This window comes from Carcharhinus amblyrhynchos, chromosome 7 (genome assembly GCF_965287045.1).
Source record: "Carcharhinus amblyrhynchos chromosome 7, sCarAmb.v2.hapA, whole genome shotgun sequence".
Lineage (NCBI taxonomy): Eukaryota > Metazoa > Chordata > Chondrichthyes > Carcharhiniformes > Carcharhinidae > Carcharhinus > Carcharhinus amblyrhynchos.
In genome coordinates, this window is record NC_137330.1 from 32,167,854 (window position 1) to 32,193,277 (window position 25,424).

At 43.0% G+C, this 25,424-nt stretch overlaps 1 protein-coding gene across 8 annotated transcripts in view; it reads left to right on the forward strand.

Moving 5' to 3' along the window:
- dcdc2c (doublecortin domain containing 2C) overlaps positions 1 to 25,424 on the forward strand; it is a 151,468-nt gene that overhangs the window by 55,373 nt on the left and 70,671 nt on the right. For all 8 annotated transcript variants that reach the window (XM_080192102.1, XM_080192100.1, XM_080192105.1 and 5 more), the window contains exon 7: positions 2,094 to 2,240. In XM_080192102.1, coding sequence (XP_080048228.1) covers positions 2,094 to 2,240 — 147 coding nt within the window. The remainder of the gene's footprint in view (positions 1 to 2,093; positions 2,241 to 25,424) is intronic.

Below are 25,424 nucleotides of genomic sequence, written 5' to 3' on the forward strand. Positions count from 1 at the left end.
TTCCCCACCAACCACCACCTCTGCAGAGTTCCTTCCCCCACCAAAAGCAGGCATGGCCCTTCCATGCCCCTGACTACCGGGGGGCTTCAATATCCTGCGATCCACCCAGTGTGGCCATCATGTCTGGTCCCCGTTGATGGGGACCATAAGTGATCCTTGTCAGTAAAACATGGTATTAATATTTAAATTGGCTAAATACATGATGGCAGAAGACAGCCAGAAAGATGGCTTTTGGCGTGAGACTGGATTGTGCCTGGCACGAAAGCCTCATGCACTACATTCCTGGAAAGGTCATGTCCCAGATGTCTGGCACCCACAATTCTTTGTTTTACTTCTGCATGAGGTAAGGACTTTTAGTCAGACACATGAATTAATGACTGAGTTTAATGATGCCAAGACAAAAACATTATGCCCCCTGTGTTGTAGCACACTTCCCTGCTCTGATCTTCCTGTTATTTGTAGGATGCTGCTCTATTTTTGGGGAATTTGAGCTGGCACAATAAATTAGCTTGGATGAATAACATTACAATTCAGTAGCAGAGGAGGGACCCAAGTCAGGCCTAGTATCAAGAAATTTTCCATGATTGGACAATAGACCATAGGAAGAAGTAGAAGCACAAATAGGCCATTCAGTACATCATGTCTGCTCTGCTTGAGAATATTTGCTAATTATCTTGTTTTATTGGGAAATCATTTTAATGTTTATGTGTACTATGGATCATGGATATTAGGAGCAAAAGTCAGCCAATTCATAAAGGCATGAGAAATTCCTTTAATAAGTTTTGCCCCTTTTGGGCTCTGTTAGTTTTTGGAGAATGTAATACAGAAATAAGAAATATGTAGCACCCTATTTAGCACTTGAAACAGAAAGGTTTAGACTGTAATCTTCATTGCAAACTGTTAAAGGATGGGTCCCATCACAGGCGCATTAACCTATTTTTCTTTCAGAAGCTTATGAGCTGCCCTGCCATTTTCCTTCACACTATTTACTTTGGTTTCTCATGTTTTCATTTATTGCACTGGATTTTGCACTGAAACTGCCCAAGTATCTTTCACAATTGGGCCTTTGCAATCCATCAGAATCTCCAAAAAAATAAAGTAAAAATGTCTCCTCAGGTCAGTGTGGGTTCTCTCTGAGTGCACTGGTTTCTTCTCACAAAATGTGTGGGTTAGGTTGATTGGCCATGCTAAATTACATCTTAATGTCAGGGAGATTAGCAGAGTAAATATATGGGGGTTAGAGGGATTGTTGTCGGTGCAGGCTCGATGGACCAAATGGCCTCCTCCTCACTGTAGGGATTCTATGATTCTGGTTACATAGGAAATGGAAGTACCACAAAGGTACAGAAGGAAGCGGTGTTCAAAAACTAATATTGGGATGCATTTGAGATCAATAGAACCAAAGACCCTGTTGAGTGCACTTGGAGAATCTACAATTCCAAGTGCATTGAGGCCTTTTGGCTAAGATACAAATGAGATCAAGCACTCGAGGGGGTGCAATGCCTGCTCCTATGAGCTTGGATCATGCAGATCAAGCCCAAGACAGGAAAAGGGTGGCCTGTCATGTCAGCTTGGATCTGTAATGTCTCACTAGTAGAGATTTTGATTGGACTTTGATTGGGTATAACTAAAAAAAAAACTTCCAGGAGCACAGGGAAGGAAATTAGGTTGGAGACTCACAGCATTGAGTCTCCACCTCCTTTATGTTGCTGTTGGACTTCCAGGTTTGTCTTGAGGGTGGGAAAGGGGAATGGAAAATGAGGATCACTTTGCCTCAGTGGTGTCCAGAGTTAACAGGAAAATTGACAAGATAGCTTGCAACCATGTTATTTCCATGTTTGACATCAAAGTACTTGATCTTGATAGTAGGTCCTAATATCTGGGGTTTATGTAAGAGTCCTCTGTAGAACCTCAAAAACAGCATAAACATCTGAAGAGATTACAGTGACCAATTGGGAGAACCATGGACATTTTCCACCAATTATTTTTAAATTCTCCTTTTACTGATGTTCAAAAAGTTAATCACCCATAAGGAACTTTAATAATTGGTAAAAAAATAAAGCCAGTAAAACTGTTTTCTTTAATATGTTCAGACTCTGCACATTAGACGGAAGATCATTGCTTGGTGCCGCTGAGTTAGACAACAACCAGTATTATGTGGCAGTGGGATCAGAGAAATTCAAGAAGCTGCCGTATTATCAAGCCTTGTCCAAGAAAATTACAGCTCGAGAGACTCAAGGGTAAGTTCCTAACATTGCCGCTTTAGGTCTTTAACATATGAGCAAATAAATGTGTGGTTAATGCTTTGCTGTGTTTTTTTATTTGGCCTTGAGATGTAGACATTGCTGAGAAGTGCAGCATTTATTGCTGATCAGTAATTGCCCCTGAGCAAATGGTGCTGAGCCTCCTTCTTGAACTGATGCAGTCCATGTGGTTGTAAGCACATTCATGGTGCAGTTAGGGAAGGTGTGCCAGGATTTTGACACAGCCACAGTGAAAGAACGACAATATGTAAAGACATTGTGTGACTTGGAGGGGAACATGCAATTGGAGCGTTCACATTTATTTGCTGCTCTTGTCTTTCCAGATGGTAATGGATAAATTATATTGTGCAATGCAAAATTAAGTGCCGCTCATAGATTGGGCAGTTGTTGGGAGTTTTAAGATTCTTCAGGAGTCAGATGTTGTCTTTTAGCTTTTTAATGTTTTTAAAGCAAATGCTAGACCTCCTAGATCAAATATGTTGACAGGAACTGCTAAACTTTCCCTTACAACAATATGTTACCATTTACTTTTTACTGCAGGCAGTATGTCAATGTGTTGAAGTAAGTGATATTATTATAACTGCAGTATGTTAGACTGTACTCCCCTGGTATAAAGACAATTGTAAAATTTGTAGGAGTTAGTGGACACTCACACCATGGAACAAAAATAGAAAAATGCTGGAAAATCTCAAAGGTGGATCTGTGGAGAGAAAATAGAGCCAACATTTTAAGTCTAGATGGCCCTTTGTCAGAGCTGTGACAAGCCAAAGATTCCTAGTGACACAAATATGGACATGGCTAGTACGTTCCAATATGGTTGGGAATTCTTCTGTCAGCAAGGATCCCCCCCTGTTCAATTGACTATATCTAATGGTTTGACTCAACCCAGTTGTGACCCAAGTGATTGTCTGGATATTTTGTTAATGGGATAGGAAATAGACACCCATTCATCTCTTTTTAAGGCTGGTGTGGCTTTGCAGACAGAATGTCTACATTTTAGAATGTACTGACATTTGTGTCCCTGGCACATTTCCCTTGATCGCTTCATGTTTTGCAGAAGCTGTTGTAAACCTCGCTAATGTGACGTTAAACTGCAAATGGAAGAACCATTTGGAACATTGGCATACAGAGGGATCTGGGTGTGCAGGTCCACAGTTTCCTAAAAGTGGCAACACAGGTAGCCAAGGTGATTAAGAAGGTATATGGCATGTCTGCTTTCATCGGCCGGGGCATTGAGTACAAGAGTTGGATAATTATGCTGCAGCTATATAAAACTTTGGTTAGGCCACATTTGGAGTATTGTATGCAGTCCTGGTCACCACGCTACCAGAAGACTTGGAAAAGAGTGAAAGAAGATTCACCAGGATGTTGCCTAATCTCGAGGGTGTTGACTATGAGGAGAAGTTGAATAAACTAGGGTGTTTTTACTGGAAAGACGGAGGCTGAGGGGAGACCTGATAGAAGTCTACAAAATTATGAAAGAAATAGACAGTGTGGATAATCAGAGGCATTTTCTCAGGGTGGAAGTGTCAATTACAAGGCACAGGTTCGAGGTGAGAGGGGAAAAGTTTAAGGGAGATGTGTGGGGGAAGTTTTTCACGCAGAGAGTGATGGGTGTTGAACACACTGTCAGAGGAGGTGGTGAAAACAGGCACATTAGCAACATTTATAAGCATCTGGATGGATTCACAAATAGGGAGGGAATAGCAGGACATAGTCTGAGTTAGAGCAGAAGATTTTATTTCCATTTAGTTAGGGCATCATGATCAACAAGGGCTTGGAAGGCCGAAGGGCCTATTCCTGTTCTGTACTTTTCTCTGTTCCTCTTTGTCATGTCAGTGAGGGGAGAATTCTTTATTTGGGAGGTACCAATGGTGGGGAATCCCTTTAAGTGTATTTAAGTGGATTTGGGCAAGAAATCCATTATGTCACCAGCTAGGGGAGGAGGAAATCAGAAAACGAGACCTTGCTGCTGAGATTCTCACTCTCGCAATCTAGTGAGATTTTCCACCAGTCTCACCATTTTCCTCTATAGCCAATGCCAGCCGAATATCCCCTCCCACATGGACACACACACACACACACACACACACACACACACACACACACACACACACACACACACACACACACACACACGGTGTTCCTGAACCTTTAGATTAAGAACTTGATGCTGGTTGAGTTCCAGTCAGTTTCATTCTCCTTACCTGGAATGAGTTTTTTGTCAATCAGTATTTACATGTTGTTACATTGATGGTAAGCAGTGCTGGTCTATATCATCCTATAAATCACATATGGACCATATTCAAAGTAAACTAGGCAGTTGGCACTTCAGTCTCTCCACGAAGTCAAAAGCCTGAACTGCCACTTATTTCCATATGCGCACAAGTAAATTTGAAAGAGTGATCGGAGAATAGTTCAGGTGACTGGCTTCTTCAACAAGGTTGCCTATTGTCTGATCCCAGGCGCAAGTGGGGCTACTTTGTTGATATATTATTAACATGGGGGAACAAGTTGGACTGCATTGTTACTGATGTAGAATCAACGACAAGTAGATACGTCATTTGGCCTATCAAGTCTGCACCGACTCTGACAGAGCATCTTACCCAGGCCCACCTCACCTGCCCTCTCCTTGTAACCCCATGCATTTACCCCACTAATCCCCCTAACCTACACATCTTGGGACACGAAGGGACAATTTAGCATGGCCAATCCACTTAATCTGCACATCTTTGGACTATGGGAGGAAACCGGAGTGCCCAGAGGAAACCCACACAGGCACAGGGAGAACGTACAAACTCCACACAGACTCTCACCCAAGACTGGAATTGAACCCAGGTGCCTGGAATGGGAAGGCAGCAGTGCTAACCACTCAGAATCTCCTTATAGAATGGCAGAGATTGAGGATTTGGAGATGCCGGTGTTGGACTGGGATAAACACAGTAAGAAGTCTTACAACACCAGGTTAAAGTCCAACAGGTTTATTTGGTAGCAAACACCACTAGCTTTTGGAGTCACGGGCATTCGGCCTCTGACCTTTGGGCAAGCGTTCTCCAAGGCGGCCTTCGTGATACACGACAGCGCAGAATCGCTGAGCAGAGACTGATAGCAAAGTTCCACACGCATGAGGACTTCCTTACCCAGGATCTTGGGTTCATGTCACACTATCTGTAACCCCCACGACTTGCCTGGGCTTGCAAAATCTCACTAACTGTTCTATCTGGAGATGATACACATCTTTTTAACCTGTGCTTAATGCTGTCTCCACTCTCATTGTCTGTACCTTTAAGACTTGATTCTGTAAAGATTTGCATTCCAACCATTATTTTGTAAGTTGAGTTTGTGTCTTTATATGCCCTGTTTGTGAACAGAACTCCCACTTATCTGATGAAGGAGCAGTGCTCCGAAAGCTAGTGGTGTTTGCTACCAAACAGACCTGTTGGACTTTAACCTGATGTTGTGAGACTTCTTAGAGAGATTGAGGACCCAGAGGAAGAGAATGAGTGTAATGGGTGCAGAGAAATTGGAGAGAGAAACAGTTTGGGATTGCGTACTCCCACTTCACCATTTCTTGTAGATTTGTTATTTTTTTCAAATAGACACAAATGCCTCCCTTGCAGAAATGATATTTACTATTAGGTTTACAGATTTTGTCATTTTAACTCCTGCCATTTTTAAAATGATTCAATTTCTCAGCCTAGGGCTTGCTTAATCTAGTATCTCCCCAAGGATAGGAAAAACTAACATTACCCATTCCTTTCTATATCACAGTTATAATTCCTATCTGTTGTGGTGTGATATCGGGGCTGGTTGTGGCAAAGCAGTGGCCTGAATGCCTCATTCAGATGGCTAAAGGTAGAAGAATATGAAGCTGCATGCCACTGCGCTACAAATAAACGAGGCCAAACATGCATCTTTATTTTATCCTAATGAGTTTCTGTGAGCCTACCTTTGCTCACACACCTTTGGTGTAAGCCTGGTGAAAACGGCAGGGAGACAGTGTAAAGAGTTGTAAATGACCATTTATACTGCCATTACTGGGATACGCCCTATACTCGGATTTCCAATGTCTTAAAGTTGCAACTGATTTATAATATTGTGTAATTTCGAGGCTGGTCTGTCTCGCGTATGTTTCTTAGTTACATGGAACTGCACAGAGTTCAAAGCACAGAAACAAGCAGTTTGAACCAACTCATCTATGCCAACATTTATGCTCCACACAATTTGAGCTCCAGTAATAAGCGTTTCTTGGACCCTGCATTCAGAGATTCATAGAGATTTACAGCATGGAAACAGGCCCTTTGGCCCAACTTGTCCATGCCACCCAATTTTTACCATTAAGCTATTCCCAATTGCCTGCATTTGGCCCATATCCCCTTATACCAATCTTACCTTGGACTTGGAACGTCTGAAATGTGGAGTTTTTTCAAGGAGCAGCTACTGCGGGTCTGTGATAGGTATGTCCCTGTCAGGCAAGGAGGAATTGGTAGGGCTAGGGAACCGTGGTGCACAAAAAAAGTTGATTTGTTGGTTAGGAAGAAGAAGGAGGCTTATGTTCGGATGAGGCTTGAGGGCTCGGGTAGTGCAGTAGAAAGCTTTAGATTGGCTAGGAGGGAGTTGAAGAGGGAGTTAAGAAGGGCTAGAAGAGGGCATGAGATGACTTTGGCTGATAGGATTAAGGAGAATCCTAAGGCGTTCTATAGGTATGTCAAGAACAGAAGGTTGGTTAGGGCAAGATTAGGGCCAGTTACAGACAGTAGGGGGAAGTTGTGTGTGGATCCGGAAGAGATTGGAGAGGCATTGAACCATTATTTCTCTTCGGTGTTCACGCAGGACGATATGAATGTAGCTGAGGAGGTCACTGGGGTGAAGGGGTGTAAAATAGAAAGTATTGCAGTTGATACAGAGGATGTGTTGGATATTCTAGAAGGGTTGAAAATAGATAAGTCCCCTGGTCCAGACGGGATTTACCCTAGGATTCTATGGGAGGCAAGAGAGGTGATTGCAGAGCCACTGGCTCTGATCTTCAGGTCGTCGTTGGTCTCTGGTATAGTACCGGAAGATTGGAGGACAGCGAATGTTGTCCCATTGTATAAGAAGGGGAACAGAGACTTCCCTGGGAATTATAGACCAGTGAGTCTTTCTTCTGTAGTGGGCAAGGTTTTAGAAAGAATTATTAGGGATAGGATTTATAGTTATTTGGAGAGTAATGAATTGATTAGAGATAGTCAGCATGGTTTTGTAGCGGGAAGGTCGTGCCTTACTAACCTTATTGAGTTCTTTGAGAAGGTGACCAAAGAGGTGGATAGGGGTAAGGCAGTAGACGTGGTATATATGGATTTTAGTAAGGCGTTTGATAAGGTTCACCATGGTATGCTTCTGCAGAAAATGCAGATGTATGGGATTGGTGGTAATTTAGGTACTTGGATCAGGAATTGGTTAGCAGATAGGAGACAGAGGGTGGTGGTTGATGGTAATTATTCATCATGGAGTTCGGTTACGAGTGGTGTGCCTCAGGGATCTGTTTTGGGGCCACTGCTGTTTGTAATCTTTATTAATGATCTGGATGAGGGTATAGTTGGGTGGATTAGTAAGTTTGCTGATGACACCAAAGTCGGAGGTGTGGTAGATTGTGAGGAAGGGTGTCGAAGTTTGCAGGGTGACTTGGACAGGTTGCAGAGCTGGGCTGCGAGGTGGCGGATGGAGTTTAATGCGGAGAAGTGTGAGGTAATCCATTTCGGTAGGAATAACAGATGTGTTGAGTATAGGGCTAACGGGAGGACTTTGAATAGAGTGGAGGAGCAGAGGGATCTAGGTGTATGTGTACATAGATCCCTGAAAGTTGGGAATCAAGTAGATAAGGTTGTTAAGAAGGCGTACGGTGTCTTGGCGTTTATTGGTAGGGGGATTGAATTTAGGAGTCGCAGCGTCATGTTGCAACTGTACACAACTCTGGTGCGGCCGCACTTGGAGTACTGTGTGCAGTTCTGGTCCCCACATTACAGGAAGGATGTGGAGGCTTTGGAGAGGGTGCAGAGGAGGTTTACCAGGATGTTGCCTGGTATGGAGGGGAGGTCCTATGAGGAGAGACTGAGGGATTTGGGGTTGTTTTCACTGGAAAGAAGGCGGCTAAGAGGGGATTTTATAGAAACATATAAGATGATTAGAGGTTTAGATAGGGTGGATGGTGATAGCCTGTTTCCTCGGATGGAGAAAGCTAGCACGAGGGGGCATGGCTTTAAATTAAGGGGGGGTAGTTATAGGACGGATGTCAGGGGCAGGTTCTTTACCCAGAGGGTGGTGAGGGACTGGAATGCCCTGCCTGCTGCAGTTGTAAATGCGCCTAGTTTGGGGGCGTTTAAGGGATTGGTGGATAGGTTTATGGACGAAAAGGGATTGGTTTAGATTAGTGGGTCAATGTTTTTTTTTAAAAAATAAGACTGGTCGGCGCAACATTGTGGGCCGAAGGGCCTGTTCCGCGCTGTAATGTTCTATGTTCTATGTACCCATGTAACTGTCTAAACGCTTTTTAAAAGACAAAATTGTACCCATCTCTACTACTGCCTCTGGCAGCTTGTTACAGACACTTGCTACCCTCTGAGTGAAACAATTACCCCTTTGGACTCTTTTGTATCTCCCCCTTTCACCTTAAACTTGTGTCCTCAAGTTTTAGAATTTCCTACCTTTGGGAAAAGATATTGATTATCTACCTTATCTATGCCCCTCATTATTTTATAGAATCATCCCTAAGCCTCCTACACTCCAGGGGGAAAAAGTTCCAGTTTATCCAGCCTCTCCTTATAACTCAAATCCTCAAGTTCAGGAGCGGTGGCGCGCGCCTGTAATCCGGCGACTCGGAGGCTGAGGCTATTGGATTGCTTGAGACCAGGAGTTCTGGGCTGCCGCGGACTATGCCGATCAGGTGTCCTCACTAAGCTGGGCATCAATATGGTGTCCCCAGAGGAATCCGGGATCGCCAGGTCGTGTAAAGAGGGGTGAATCGGCCCAGGTCGGGTACTGGAGCAGGTCAAAGCCCCCGTGCCCAGCAGTAGTCGGATCGAGCCTGTGAATAGACGTTGCAGTGTAGCCTGGGGTGACACAGTGAAACATAGTCTTTGCATGGGCTTCCTTTGGGCGCTCTGGTTTCCTCTCACGGTCCAAAGATGTGCGGGTTAGGTTGCTTGGCTGTGCTAATATTGCCCCTTAGTGTCCTGAGATGTGTAGGTTAGAGGGATTTAGCGAGTAAAATATGTAGGGATATAGGGGTAGGGCCTGGGTGGGATTGTGGTTGGTGCAGACTCGATGAGCCAAATGGTCTCTTTCTTCACTGTACGGTTTCTATGATTTCTATGATTCTATGAAGTCCCAGGTGTCGATTAACTTGTTAACTTTGGAATGTGGTTGCATGTTTTATTGAAAACCTCAATGTAAGTGTTGCTTGTAAAACCCCAGTATCATACCTGCATTCCTCATTATGTCAATAGATGGCACTGTGGTAGGAATTTTCATGTTACATCCATCTGGTCACAGATTCACCCAGCCTGATGATCCACACTGTAGCTGTTGTTAAGATACATATGTAAGGTTGCAAACTGTGGTTAGATTTATTGCAGGAGGTTTCACCACATGAACTCCCCCTCCAACTTGGTCATGCTGTCATTTGTTTTCCTTCTTCAGCACCTATGATATGAAAAAATGGAAGTGTTCAAGAAAATGAAATGTCTTTATAATTTTTCTCCCACATTGCTCACAGTAGTGTCCAGATGATTAAAAAATTCCTTCTTTAAGTCCTAAAGGCTCCATGCAGGTCAATCCTGGGTGGTTAGCAACTGTGCATCTACCTAGATACGGATATCAAGATACCTTTTGAATAGTTTTGCATTAAGTTGATTTTTCTCTACACCTTAGCTATGACTGTAACATTACATTTTGCACTCTCTCCTTTCCTGTGCTATGTATGCTATGCTTTGTCTGTATAGTCTGCAAGAAACAATACTTTTCACTGTATATTAATACATGTGACAATAATAAATCAAAATATGCAAGGCAAATATGTAATTGGTTTCTGGTCTCTAGTTAGTCCTATGGAAAGGTTTTTTAAAACTAATTTTGTGGGATCTTCAAGTTTAAATTGGTAAGAACTGGTAAGATTTTGATCCTCAGTTTAAGAAATCATTTTGTAGGAGTAAGACCAATCCTTGTTACATAGACTGCAGATCAAAAACTGAAATTCAGTGCTCTAGAGTGTAATAGCCTCTACATGGATCTTCACAAGTGCCTTTATGACAAGAAGGAAAACAGCATTTAGTCTTATCTGGTTCTGCATATTGATGTGAGCCACATAGAATCATAGTTTTTCACATACCTTTTTGTTGCCCTGCATGCCAGGCTTGATGGGGGTCATAGCTAGCCTTCCAGCCAGCAGGATAATATCCCCCATTTGTGTGTGAATAGGTGATCATACATGAACCTTACAATGTTACCTACAGAACGACCAACTAGTACACCATTGATTACAGTCTGTTGCATGATACCTTTACAATGAGCACTTCAATTTTTCTCTCTAATTTTGTTTTATCATTAACTTAAATTTGCCTTTAAATTTTGTGGCTTCAGTTTTTTAAAAGCTTTTCTGGCTCTTCATCCTACATATATTTATAGAAACCTGATATTTTTTATTGAGTTATTTGCAGCTAACAATATGCAAATTCATGAAAAAGAAATTTTTTAAATTTTTTTTATGGCATGTTATTAGCTAGTACTTGTATGCAGTTCTGGTGGGTGGACTACATGAGTGAAACTAAAGTTAGTCCAAGTATACAAATATCTCCACTATTGCCCTGTTTTTGATTTTTGGGGAAATAATTTTGCTTTTACTTTACACCTATTCTTCGAGACTTTTTGCTCCTTAAAGTTTGGTCTCATGGTCAATGTTTTTCACACTGTGGGCGAGATTTCCCAGAAATTGGCAATGGCAAATAGCAGCCTGGAAAGTGGCATTAATGTTGCTGAAGGCAATGCGGCTTTTTCTACTGTAGAGTGCAGCACTTTTGAAAGAAATCCTCAAAGATTATATCCCACGTTATATCACTGGTGGCCTTGATTTGCCTGCCCTGCCAGTAACTTAGAAGCGTGAGGATTGGGGCGCCGTATTTAAATACCGCGTTAGTGCTTAGTGACCAAGCTGGTTAACCCTGAAACTCCTCCTAACCCTACCTAGAACAGAGTCAGCAAGGTGGCACAGTGGTTAGCACTGCTGCCTCACAGCGCCAGGGACCCAGGTTCAATTCTGGCCACGAGTCATTGTCTGTGCGGAGTTTGCACTTTCTCTCTATGTCTGCATAGGTTTTCTCTGGGTGGTCCAGTTTTCCCCCACAGTGCAAAGATGTGCAAGTTAGGTTGATTAGCCATGCTAAATTGACCCTAGTGTCAGGGGGGATTAGCAGGGTAAATGTGTGGAGCGTGGGTGGATGTGGTCGGTACAGACCTGGTGGGCTGAATGGCCTCCTTCTGTACTGTAGGGATTCTATGATTCTATAACTTGACACTACCTGTGCAGTGCCATGGGTGATGTCCAGGAAGTGCCAGGACAATACCTGGGCAGGGCCCTTTTCTCCCCTGAGCGTTGCACTCACCTGAAATCCCTGAGGTGTTCTCCTTGTCAGGTGCATGTCTTTGGAGACTAGCTGAGCTTCATGCTGTTCTGCCATCACATTACCTCACTGTGGATGGATTTTCTGATGTGGGGGAGGGGTTTCAGGAGATGATTCCAGCAGAGGGGTTCAATAATGAAATGTTGATTTATTACAGTGATATTCCCGACATTGAAGGTTGCAAAATTCTGATGGGGGGGGGGGGAGGGACAATCACATCACATACTTACACCTATGTAAAATACGACTTTGCACTCCTGGCAATATTTTCTGCTTCCGACACTGATCCTGCTTGATGGGAATCGAAATTCCTGGCCTGCGTTATGAACTTCTAAGATGAAGATGAAGCGAGATCCCAGACTCAAGCCTGGTCTCCTTTGCTGAATTTCTCCACCAGGACTAGCTACAGAAGTGGTAACTGCTCCCAGAGGCAGGATTTACTCCCTGATGAAGCAGAAAGCCTGCATTAATAACTTAATGGCTCAGTAGCTATTTTATGGCTGTGGTGTGTGCTGGAAAAAGGAGGTTTGGGCTGGTGCTTACACTTACACTGGCACAGTCCAGTTCCTAGTGTTGTGAAAATGAGGCTGGGATTTACTGGATAGATGCCGGTGTATTTGGAGAGGCCAGGCAGAGCCCAGTGTGTTCATACCCTGGGGTGTGATCTTGCTGGCTGTTCTTGCCAAGCTTCAGTGAGTTTGGAGAATTTGGCAGCCAGCAAAATCTCTGTTCACTGCAGTGGGATGGAAAAATCCCACCGGCACGGACAGTGTTAACATCCCGGCCTGGGAGTTTGCACTGATAGAATGAAATGATTTATCTAGATTGATCCTAGGCAGGTCAGTTGGGTTCAAAACCTAAACATTAAGTTTCAGTTGCCTTCACAGACATCACAGAACATTTCTCTCTCTCCATTAAAATCATGTTTCATTCCTCCAAATCTTAACTCAATGGAGCAAGTGAAAGGCTTGTTCTCTGCTAAAGTGAAAGAACTTGCATTATTTACTGCCTTACTATATATTCCAAGATGTTCACACAAGGAATTTTATCGGCTTCTATCAGGTCTCCCCTCAATCTCCGCCACTCCCAGTTTGTCTAGCCTCTACCTTATGACTCGTACTCTCTAGTCCAGACAGCATACTGGTAAACCTCTTCTGCACTCTCTCTGAAGCCTCCATATCCTTCTTGTAATGTGGCGACCAGAATTGAATGCCGTACTCTAAGTGCGGCCTAACCAACGTTTTATAAAGCTGCAACATGATATCCTGATTCATGTACTCAATGCCCGACCAATAAATGCAAGCATGCCATGTCCTCTTTACCACCTTATCTATTTGTGTGACACTTCCAGGGAGCTATGGACTTGAACCCCAAGATCCCTCTGTACATCAATGATGTTCAGGGTCTTGCCATTAACTATATACTTACCCTTAACATTTGATCTCCCAAAGTGCAGCACCTCACATTTGCCCATATCTGCAGCTGACCAATATCCCGCTGTATCCTTTGACAACCTTCTACACTATCCACAACTCCACCTATCTTTGCGTCATCTGCAAACTTACTAACCCATCCATCTATGTTTTCATCTAAGTCATTTTTATATATTATAAACAGCAGAGGTGTCAGTATGGATCCCTGCAAAACACCACTAGTCACAGACCACCAGCCAGAAAAACAACCTTCCATCATTACTCTCTGACTTTTAAGGGCAAACCAATTCTGAATCCAGGCAGCCACGTCATCGTGGATTGCATCTTAATCTTCTGGTTGAGCTTACCATGAGGGACCTTGTCTAAAGTCTTACTAAAATCTATGTACAATAGTGTAGCATTTGTTCAGAACTGCACCGATATGTCAGCTGTGTATAAACTGAGCTTGAACAACCATTAGACTCAGGAATGAAAAGTGCCACTAACGGAGTCAGGGTGACAAAGCAGTACCTTAAGACAAACATTGTGTCTGTGGTTTTCACCTTAAGTGCACAAAGCTAAATCTTAAAGTTTTTTTTTGAAGGGATTGTTGACACTTTTGATTTGAGGCAAAGCTAAACCTGCACCAATAATCTGCCTCAATTCAACCTACATTCCTGCATCAATGTGATGTGGATAGTCAGTAATGCATTGGCAGAGAATGATCCAAATGACTTACAGCAAGGCTGGAATAAGTTTTGGTGCTCATTTTTGTTGCTAAATTATAGTTTTAGCTATTAAATGATTATGCTATTTAAATCAGTAAAACAATTTCAAGCAATTGTGCAATAATGCAACCATCCATTAGGGTGGCTGATTCTCAAACTTGTAATACATTGCACTATTGACTGCATTGTCATGTATTATAAAGATACTTGGGTGCGAATTGCAATTATCAAAGAGATGGTGACTAATGATATAATTAATTCACCATTAACAGATGTTCCTAAATAAAATATTCAATGTTCCATTGCAAAATTTGTGGACATGTTTATATATTCTGGATAAATGTAAATTCACTTGGCTTTATGGTGTTTGTTCTGCTGTAAGCGACTTTTGTTCAAACGGAAACTGGAAAGGACAGGGCTAAAGCACTTCTCTGCTTTGCTTGTTGAAAATCCACAATTCCCGATGTAAGTTCATGAGAAACAAAATTTACACAAATGTTCTGCTTGCAATAATGATCTGCTATCCCTTCAGTGGAACAGCTGAAGAAGTCAGTAGTATTATCGCCATCTCTAACAGTTGTAACAATGGTGCAGTTTACTTGTTGAAAACAGTTCCTCTGAGAGATTTGACCAATATCACCTTTTGCCAGCAGCTCATCATTTACATGTACCTCACTTTTCTGACCCAACAATTTGTTGGTGTCGATTTGACTTGATTGCTGGCATTCCTCGTTTCTTAGTCAAAAATTTCAAGTTTCACTCCAGAATTCAAGATCTACTAATCCTGAGCTGTACTGCAGAGTGTTGCACTGTCAGACATGTCATCCCTTTAGACGATGCATTAAATTCACATAGCACCGGCCTGTTTGTTTAGTTCACTTAGGTTGCTAATGATGTAGTCCTACCTTTTTAAAAATTATTCTTTCAGCATTAGCTGATCATTCTTCATTATGTACATGTGTACGAAGACACGAATTAAAAGCAGAAGGCCATTCAACCCCTCAAACCTGCTCCACAATTCAATAAGATCATGGCTAATCTGACATTGGCCTCAACTCCACATTCATTTACCTCCACTAACCTTTGATTCCATTGTTGGTCAAGACTTATTTTACCTCTGCTTTAAAAATATTCAGTAACCCTGCCTCCATCACTCTCTGCGGAAAGATTCACAACACTCAGAGAAATGAGTCTTCTAATCTCCGTCTTAAATGTGGGACCCCTCAGTTTGATGTGTGCCTTAGTTCTAAGTTCTCCCACATGGGGCAACAACGTTTTAGCATCCACCCTGTCAGGCTCTTATATGTTTCAATAAGATCGCCTCTCAATCCTCTAAGCTCCAGTGAAGGTCCAGCCGATCCAACATAGTGAGATAACCCACCCCCGTCCCAGTTATCAATAAGCTCTTGAGCTGCCTCTAATGCTTTTATATCCTTGAACTGAGTGTCTTGCTCTTTTCAGTGGCTAGTTAAGAGGCAATCATGTTGCTGTGGATGTGGAGTCAATGAGACAAGATCAGTTAAGGACGACAGATTTCTTTCTCTAAAGGGCATTAGTATTATCTAATTAGTGCTGTAATTTTCTTTGTTCTTTGTTCTAGTGAACTAGCTGGATTTTCATGACAATCAATGATAGTTTCATGGCCACCATTACTGAGAGTAGCTTTCAATTCCAGCTTTTATTAATTAAATTTAAATTGCACTCACGACTATGGAAGAACATAAGAAATAGGAGCAGGAGTAGGCCACCTAGCCCTTCGAGCCTGCCCCGCCATTCAATAAGATCATGGCTGATCTGTCGTGTCTCAGTTCCACATTCCCGCCCTCTCCCCATAACCCTTAATCCCCTCTCTTATTAAAAACCCATCAACCCGCGTCTTAAAAATATTTAATGAGGCAGCCTCCACCACTTCAACGGGCAGAGAATTCCAGAGATTCACCACCCTTTGAGTGAAGAAGTTCCTCCTCAACTCCGTTCTAAACCATCCCCCCCTTTATCTTGAGGCTGTGCCCTCTCGTCCTACTGTCCTTTCTGAGCGGGAAGAGTCTTTCCGCCTCTATCCTATCCATCCCATTCATCATCTTATATGTCTCAATGAGATCTCCCCTCATTCTTCTAAACCCTAACGAGTACAAGCCTAGTTTATTCAGTCTCTCCTCGTAGTTCAACCCCCTCAACTCTGGTATCAGCCTAGTAAACCTCCTCTGCACTCCCTCCAAGGCCAAAATATCCTTGCGTAAGTGCGGCGAACAAAACTGCACACCGTACTCCAGCTGCGGCCTCACCAGTGCCCTATACAGCTGCAGCAAGACCTCCCTACTTTTATATTCAATCCCCCTCGCTATGAAGGCCAGCATCCCATTAGCCTTCCTGACCACCTGCTGCACCTGTAGGCTGGGTTTTTGCGACTCATGCACAAGGACCCCGAGGTCCCTCTGCACCGTCGCCTGCTGCAGTTTTTCGCCATGTAAGTAATAGTCCTTCCTACCATTATTCCCACCAAAGTGGACAACTTCACATTTGCCAACATTGAATTCCATTTGCCAGTTCCTGGCCCATTCGCCCAGCCTATCTAGATCCTTCTGCAGACTCTCCACACCCTCCGCGCAATTTGCCGTTCCACCAATCTTGGTGTCATCAGCAAATTTCGACAGCATACACTCGGTTCCCTCCTCCAGATCATCTATATAAATGGTAAATAGCTGAGGCCCCAGCACCGACCCCTGGGGCACTCCACTAGTCACCAACCGCCAATCCGAATAGCACCCATTGACCCCCACTGTCTGCCTCCTATTTGACAGCCAATCCTCTATCCACGCTAACACCCTACCCCCAACTCCATGCCCCCTTACCTTCTGCAATAACCTCTTGTGCACCTTATCAAACGCCTTCTGAAAATCAAGAAACACCACATCCACCGGCTCTCCTCTATCCACCGCCCTAGACACATCCTCATAGAACTCCAATAAATTCGTCAGACACGACTTCCCCTGAACGAAACCGTGCTGCATCTGCTCTATCAAACAATTCTCCTCAAGATGCCTCGCTATTTTCTCCTTGATCACGGATTCTAACATTTTACCTACCACAGACGTTAAACTAACCGGCCTATAATTCCCTGCCTTTTGCCTGGCACCCTTCTTAAACAACGGCGTAACATTAGTCGTTTTCCAATCATCCGGCACTTCCCCGGAATCCAGCGACGTTTGGAAAATAACCACCAAGGCATCCACTATCACCTCCGCCATTTCTTTCAGAACCCTCGGATGCATTCCATCCGGTCCTGGGGACTTGTCCACAATCAGTCCCTCCAGTCTGTCGAGCACCGCCTCTCTAGTAACAGTAATGTCATTAAGACCCTCCAGTCCTACCATCTTTCCATCGCTAACACCTGGCAAATTATTCACGTCCTCCTCCGTGAAGACAGAAACAAAAAAGTTATTCAATACCTTAGCCATATCCCCATCCCCTACCACTAAGTCCCCCCTCTCATCCTCTAAGGGTCCAACGTTCACCCTAGCCAGCCTCTTCCTTTTTATATATTTATAAAAACTCTTGTCTTCCAGACCATTAACCTAGGATTCGGAATTACTGGCCTAGTGACTTTGACCACTCCGCCACTGCCTGGTAACTGTTCACAGAAAGGGAGGGAACCCTGTTAATATCCTGCCAACATTTGTGTCTCTATCAGCATCGACACGAAAATCATAATCGAGTCATTACCATTTGTGAGATCATCTGTGTGCAAAATTTTTAATTACGAAACAGTCAGACTGTTTTAACATGGACACATAAAAGTGCACAGGGCCTTCTGGCCTGATTCAGGGTCTTAAAACCCAAGGCTGTTTCAGAAGACAACTGCCACAACCTTGACAGGAGTCTGCCAAAACTAAGCAGTTTGGATTTCTCACCTTGGACCCAGATTTTCACAATGGTTTTGGGTGGGATGAGCATCTGCTTGCCTCTTACAAAGTCATCATTGTAAAGGGGGCAGGCACTCTCAACATATAGTTCTTTTTTCCTGCAAGGAATCATTATTTAGTTGATGCGCGTATGTTTGATTAGGCCAACAGTGTTGGATGACTTGCTGACAGCTGTGGGGCCCATCCAGGCTTAGACTCCTGAAATTTGGACCTTTTGTTTATGTGGTCTGGTTGTCCTGCCACTGTGGGACTGTTTAGGGCCAACATCTTTCTCAACAAGAACAGTCATGTGTTTTATTTCTAATGTTGTTCATCTGTCTCAGTTGTGCCATAGCCCTTCACTGCTCAAATGAGTTACTTAATGGTGTTAACATAAGAACGTAAGAAATAGGAGCAGGAGTAGGCCATCTAGCCCTTCGAGCCTGCCCCGCCATTCAATAAGATCATGGCTGATCTGTCATGGCTCAGTTCCACATTCCCGCCCTCTCCCCATAACCCTTAATCCCCTCGCTTATCAAAAACCCATCAACCCGCGTCTTAAAAATATTGAGCGAGGCAGCCTCCACCACCTCAACGGGCAGAGAATTCCAGAGATTCACCACCCTTTGAGTGAAGAAGTTCCTCCTCAACTCCGTTCTAAACCGCCCCCCCTTTATCTTGAGGCTGTGCCCCCTAGTCCAACTGTCCTTTCTGAGCGGGAAGAGTCTCTCCACCTCTATCCTATCCATCCCATTTATCATCTTATATGTCTCAATGAGATCTCCCCTCATTCTTCTAAACTCTAACGAGTACAAGCCTAGTTTATTCAGCCTGTCCTCATAGTTCAACCCCCTCAACTCCGGTATCAGCCTAGTAAACCTCCTCTGCACTCCCTCCAAAGCCAAAATATCCTTGCGTAAGTACGGCGACCAAAACTGCACACAGTACTCCAGCTACGGCCTCACCAATGCCCTATACAGCTGCAGCAAGACCTCCCTACTTTTATATTCAATCCCCCTCGCTATGAAGGCCAGCATCCCATTAGCCTTCCTGACCACCTGCTGCACCTGCAAGCTGGGTTTTTGCGACTCATGCACAAGGACCCCGAGGTCCCTCTGCACCGTTGCCTGCTGCAGTTTTTCGCCACGTAAGTAATAGTCCTTCCTACCATTATTCCTACCAAAGTGGACCAGCTTGCACTTGCCAACATTAAATTCCATTTGCCATTTCCTGGCCCATTTGCCCAGCCTATCTAGATCCTTTTGCAGGCTCTCCACACCCTCCGCGCAATTTGCCGTTAGGAAGATGGAAGCGTTAATATCTCCAGCTGATGGAGGATAGTAGGCAAATGTGGCTAGATTTCGATTGTTTCTACGAAACATACATATCTCTTAGCTGTCGGCTAGAGATTATCACTGATGGCATTTGTGGCATTGTTGCTGTTTGGGAAAAGGCGAGCAATGCCCTGAAGTCCAGGCTGTTCATTAAGAGTGGATTTCAAAGATTGGAGTTCTGCTGTGCCATAATGCCGCGATCTCAGTGAATGCAATTTCAACAAATTGCCATCACTCATCCTCAGAATTGTGTTCCTCTCCAGTGTTCATAGCTTCCTTTTGCAGAGTTTGGGAGAGTTTATCAGCTTCAAGTGACTGAGGATGCCAGGTAGATATGGCTGGAACTCAGTTGCTTCTCAGAAACAAACCTCCTAGCTAGCTGACCGCAGAGAATCCCTGATCGCACTTGTGGCCTAACTGAGAACAAATAAAAAAACCACAGCTGGCAAATCCGGCTTAGGCAAACATTTATCAGTTTGAGAGAGGATCACTGATACACGAGAAGGTTTCCCATCAGGGGAACAGCCAGAACAACTGATATATGATCAGACCTCTTGACACAGTTGGGAGCTAGGGTCATTAATATAGCAAGTTACTGCCAAGAGTAGATTCAGGAGTCTTAATACATTATTGTTTCTTGCCAGAAGAACTGAAGCGCAGCATGGTTTTTTTTTTATTTAGAGCAGTGATACAAGTCCTCTCAACAGGAAAGCAGCTAGACCGTGATCCATGACTAGCTCGTGTGCCAGGAGCACCAATATATGACCTGGTCTCATACTAGGAATTCAGCCAAGAGCACAGATTCATTGTGAGGTCTGTTGCCAGGACTGGAGTCGATGGCATTAATACCTGATGAGTTTGTGTCAGAAGTGATGCCAAGAGTACTGATACATGACACAGCCTCCTGCTCAGGCTAGGACCAGGGGCACTGATATGCAATTAGGCCTCTTGTCGAAAGTGGATTCAGAAGCACCGACACCTCACGAGGCATTTTTCTATGAATGGATTGAGCCAGAGCATTGATACATGATAAGGCCTCTTTGCCAGGAATAGATTGAGTCAGAGAACAGGTATATAGTTAGGCTTGCTGTCAGGATTGGAGCCCGGAGTGAGAGTGTGATGGTCTTTTGTCAGAAACAGATTGAATCTTATGCACTTAATCATGACGATGCCTTTTGTTGGGGCGGGACTGGCTCTGATACATGATGATCCCAACAGATGTACAACAAGGACTACTGATGCATGAAGGCCAAGAAACCGATAACTGAAAGGGCCTCTGAACAGAAACAGATGCAGAACACTGCCACACAGAAGTGAAAATAACAGCAGGAAGAATTAAAGGGAGAGTTTTGGCAGGTAATCAGAACTTGGAGTTTTCTATTGTGAAGTACAGTTCACAGATACTTTAATAGGACAAAAGCAAAGTATTGCAGATCCTGGAAATCTGAGAAAAAGACATTGTGCTGGAAATGCTCAGGTTTGCAGCATTTTTGGAGAGAGAAGCAGAATTAAAGTGGCCTTTCTTCAAAACTGGAAAATGTTCAAGACCTAACAGACTTTAAACAAGTAAGGAGAGATAAGTGATGGGGTTTAGTCAGGAGAAATTAAATGACAAAAGAGGTAATGGTGCAATGCAAAAGGAGATGGTGATGAGACAAGTAAGGAAATAAAAGAGGAAATATAAATGGAATAGCAGAAGCATTATTGTTAGCAGAAACATGAGCAATGGTTAGGATCTGAAATTGTTGAACTCTGTGTTTAGTCTTTCCAATCCACCCAGTGCCATATTTTCACTGTTGTCTCTGATTCTGAATGATTGACCCTCAATATATGCCTCAGTTTCATCCTCTAATGCCCTCACATCAATTAATTTCAAGTTTGGGGTGATGCTGACTTTCTCCTGCATTTGCCCATTTTCTTTGACCAGTTCCCCCTCCACACGCACAGTGGGTCCTTTATTCAGAATTCTTGAACTCAGACTCCTTCCTCTGGCCTTTTACCGTTTCTAGATCCTTATTGGGAATTTACATTTAACTCCTTGATTTTGTTCATTTTGCTCAATTACTTGAACCTACATCCCTCTGAATTTGCAGCACTCAATTCTTTCAAATTCAACTCTAACATTCTTACTCCAACTGATAAAGATATCCAATTGTTTTTTGGTGAACTGACTTCTACCTTGCAGAACAGTGACTCTGTCAACACTTGCTCCCTGGACCAACACTCTGCCACTAAACTCCAGGCCATCTTTGATTCCCAGATCATCACTGCCCTTATTTCCTCTGGGGATCTCCCCCCTGCCCCCCATATCCTCCATCCTCACAACCCCCTACCTTTTATAGTCTAATACGATCTCCACCTCACGATCCACACAAAGAACTGTGGACCCATCATTTCAGGCTATTCTTGTTCCACGGAACTGATTTCTTCCCATCTTGACTGTAATTTTTCTTGCCCTGTTGCGCCTTCCTCCACTTATGTCCACAATACTTCCAATGCCCTCTGCTCCTTCACCAGTTTCGAGGCCCTAACCTTATCCTTTCCACCATGGATGTCCAATCCCTCTAAAACCCCATCCCCAACCAGGATGAATGGAGGATCTTCTACTTCTTCCTTGACCAAAGGTCCAACCAATACATAAACCAACACCCTCCTCCATCTGGCTGAACTTCTTCTCACATTGATCAACTTCTCCTTTTGCTTTGCTTACTTCCTCAAAGAACGAGCCGTAAAACGGAGAAAATTCACCTGGTGGAGTGATCAACAGTCTATTATTTAATCGGTAGATTCCTGATGATATAAAAATTAGCCCAGCAACTATAATCTGATTAGTTTAACTTTGGTAGTGGGAAATCTTAGAAGCAATAACCCATGAGAAAATTTGGATGGAATGTGGATACATTTGTAAAAGCCAGGATGGATTTGTTAAAGGTAAATCGTGTTTAACAAACTTGCTCGAGTTTTCTGATGAGGTGGCAGTGAGGATTGATGAGGGTAATGCAGTTGATGTGGTGTATGCGGACTTTCAAACACCTTTGGTAAAGTGCCACACAACAGGTTTCTTAGCAAAGTTAGAACTCATGGAATAAAATGGACAGTAGCAACGATGGATACAAAGTTGGCTGATCAACAGGAAACAGAGAGTAGTGTTCATCAGTTGTTATTTGGACTGGAAGAAAGAACACAGTGCAGTGCCCCATGCATTAGTACTACGGCTTCTGTTTATCTTGATATAGATTAATAACCTAAACTTGGGTATGTAGGGCACAATTTCAAAATTATTAGATGGCACCAAACTTGAAAAAATTGTGAGCTGTGAGGAGGATCATAATTCAAAAGAACATGGTCCAGTGGAATGCGTGGACATGTGTCTGATTAAATTTAATGCAGAGAAGTGTGAAGTGATACATTTTGGTAGGAAGTATCAGGAGCACCAATACAAAATAAAGGATAAAATTCTAAAGAGAGTACAAGAGCAGAGTGAGCTGAGGTTTTCTATGGGTAAATCATTGAAGGTGGCAGAGCAGCTTGAGAAAGTAATGATAAAGCACATGGGATCCTGGGCTTTATAAATAGGGGCAGAGAATACAAAAGCAAGGGATTTTTGATGAATATTTATAAAACATTGATTCGGTCTCAGTTGTGTCCAGTTCTGGGCACCACATTTTAACAAGCAGGTGAAGGCACTAGAGAACATAAGAACGTAAGAAATAGGAGCAGGAGTAGGCCATCTAGCCCTTCGAGCCTGCCCCGCCATTCAATAAGATCATGGCTGATCTGTCGTGGCTCAGTTCCAGAAATATTTTGAGAATGGTTCTCTGGATGAGAGGCTTCAGTCATAAGGATAGATTGGAGGAGCTGTGTTTTCTCTCCTCAGAGAATATTAATTAATTAATTATCCGTGTCACAAGCAGGCTTATATTAACACTGCAATGAAGTTGCTGTGAAAATCCCCTAGTCCCCACACTTCAGCACCTGTTTGGGTACACTGAGGGAGAATTTAGCATGGCCAGTGCACCTAACCAGCATGTCTTTTGGACTGTGGGAGGAAACTGGAGCACCTGGAGGAAACCCATGCAGACATGGGGAGAATGTGCAGACTCTGCACAGTGACCCAAGGCCAGAATTGAACCCGTGTCCCTGGAACTGTGAAACATCAGTGCTAACCACTGTGCTGCCAACTTCATTGCAGTGTTAATGTTAGCTTAAATGTGACACTGATAATTAATTAACATTCTCTCAGGAGAACAAACACAGGTCTTCCAATCCATCCTTACGGGTACACTGAAGCAGAATTTAGCCTGGCCAATATGCCTAATCAGCATGTATTTCTGACTGTGGGAGGAAACCGAGCATCTGGAGGAAGCTCATGCAGACTCGGGGAGAATGTGCAGACTCCGCACAGTAACCCAAGACCAGAATTGTATCCACATCCCTGACACTGTGAGGCAGCAGTGCTAACCACTGTGCCACCTAAGACAAGATTGAGAAGATTGGATAGAGATATTCAAAATCATACAGTGCCTGTATAGAGTAAGTAATGGAGAAACTATCCCTGTTGGTGCAAGGGTCAGGAGCCAAAGAACACTGATTTAAGGCAAATGGCAAAAGAAACAAAGTCAGTGTGAGGATAAACTGTTTTATACGCTGAGTGGTTAGGATCTGGATCACCACCTAAAAGTATCGTGGATGCAGATTCAATCATAGCTTTCAGTCTATCATAAGATAAAATATTTGTAGGACTTTGGGGAAAGGGTGGGGAAATGGGAAGAGCAGAGTTGCTCTTTCAGAGAACTGATATAGACACAGTGACCTCCTACTGTACTGTAACTAATTAATGATTCTATAAAGGAAAACTCTGAGATAAAGTGCAGGAAGCAATATGCAAATGTTTTGACAAAGTTGATACAGGTTCAAGGTGAAGAATTGAAACTGAAATTACAACATTTTGAGAAAATGTTTCTGTTCTTTTTAATAAATTGCTGAAACATGTAACTGGGCCTGGGATCTTACTGATTAATATGGTTCAGGACTATAGCACTTGTGTTTGCTCATCGTACGAAGTGAGTTGAAATTTTACAGTCTCATCAATACATATATTTCCATTCGAGCTCCTCAGTCTGATTAATGAATATATTATGTTTAGTAGTAAACTGTAGCTCAGGTATGATTGTTCCCTGAATTGCACTTAGTTGATTCCAGTGAGATCATATTAGATATACTATAATTTATTAATTTTCCCCTGACTTTGTGTTCTCTCAATTGGGTCTACATTTTTCCAGAGGTGATCACATTGAAACATTCAGGATTATGAAGGGGCCTGACAAAATAGAAATGGAGACATTCTCTGTGTCTTGTTTATTCTTGTTTATTCCTGTTTGGTGCAAGAGTTGTAAAGCAATTGTGGCCAAGCCATGGCTTACAAGGGAAATTAGAAATAATATCAGATTCAAGGAAGAAACATACAAATTGGCACGAAAAAGCAATAGGCCTGAGGATTGGGAGCAGTTTAAAACTCAGCAAAGGAGGATCAGGGATTCATTAGGAAAGGAACCATAAAGTATGAAAGTAAGCTAGCGGGGAACATAAAATCTGACTGTAAAAGTTTCTACAGATATGTAAAGAGAAAATGATTGACAAAAACAAATACAGGCCCCTTACAGTAAGAGAATTCATAATGGGGAATAAAAAAAGGCTGAGGAATTAAATTTGTATTTTGCTTCAGTCTTCGCAAAGGAAGACATGAATAATGTACCAGAAGTGTTGAGAGAAACATGACTTAATGAGGAACTGAAGGAAATCAGCATTGGTAGAGAAATGGTTTTGGGGAAATTGATGAGACTGAAGGTGGATAAATCCTCAGGTTCTGATAATCTTCATCCCAGAAGTACTTAAGGAAATGGCCCTGGAAATAATGGATCCATTGGTGGTTATTTTCCAAAATTCTTTGGATTCTGTTGTAGTTCCTCCAGATTGGAGGGCAGCTAATTTAAGACCGCTATTCAAAATGGGAGGTAGAGAGAAAACAGGGAACTTTAGACCAATAGAGCAATGAGCCTAATGTCAGTACTGGGGAAGTTGCTAGAATCTATTATCAAATATTTCATAACTCTGCATTTGGAAGGCAATGG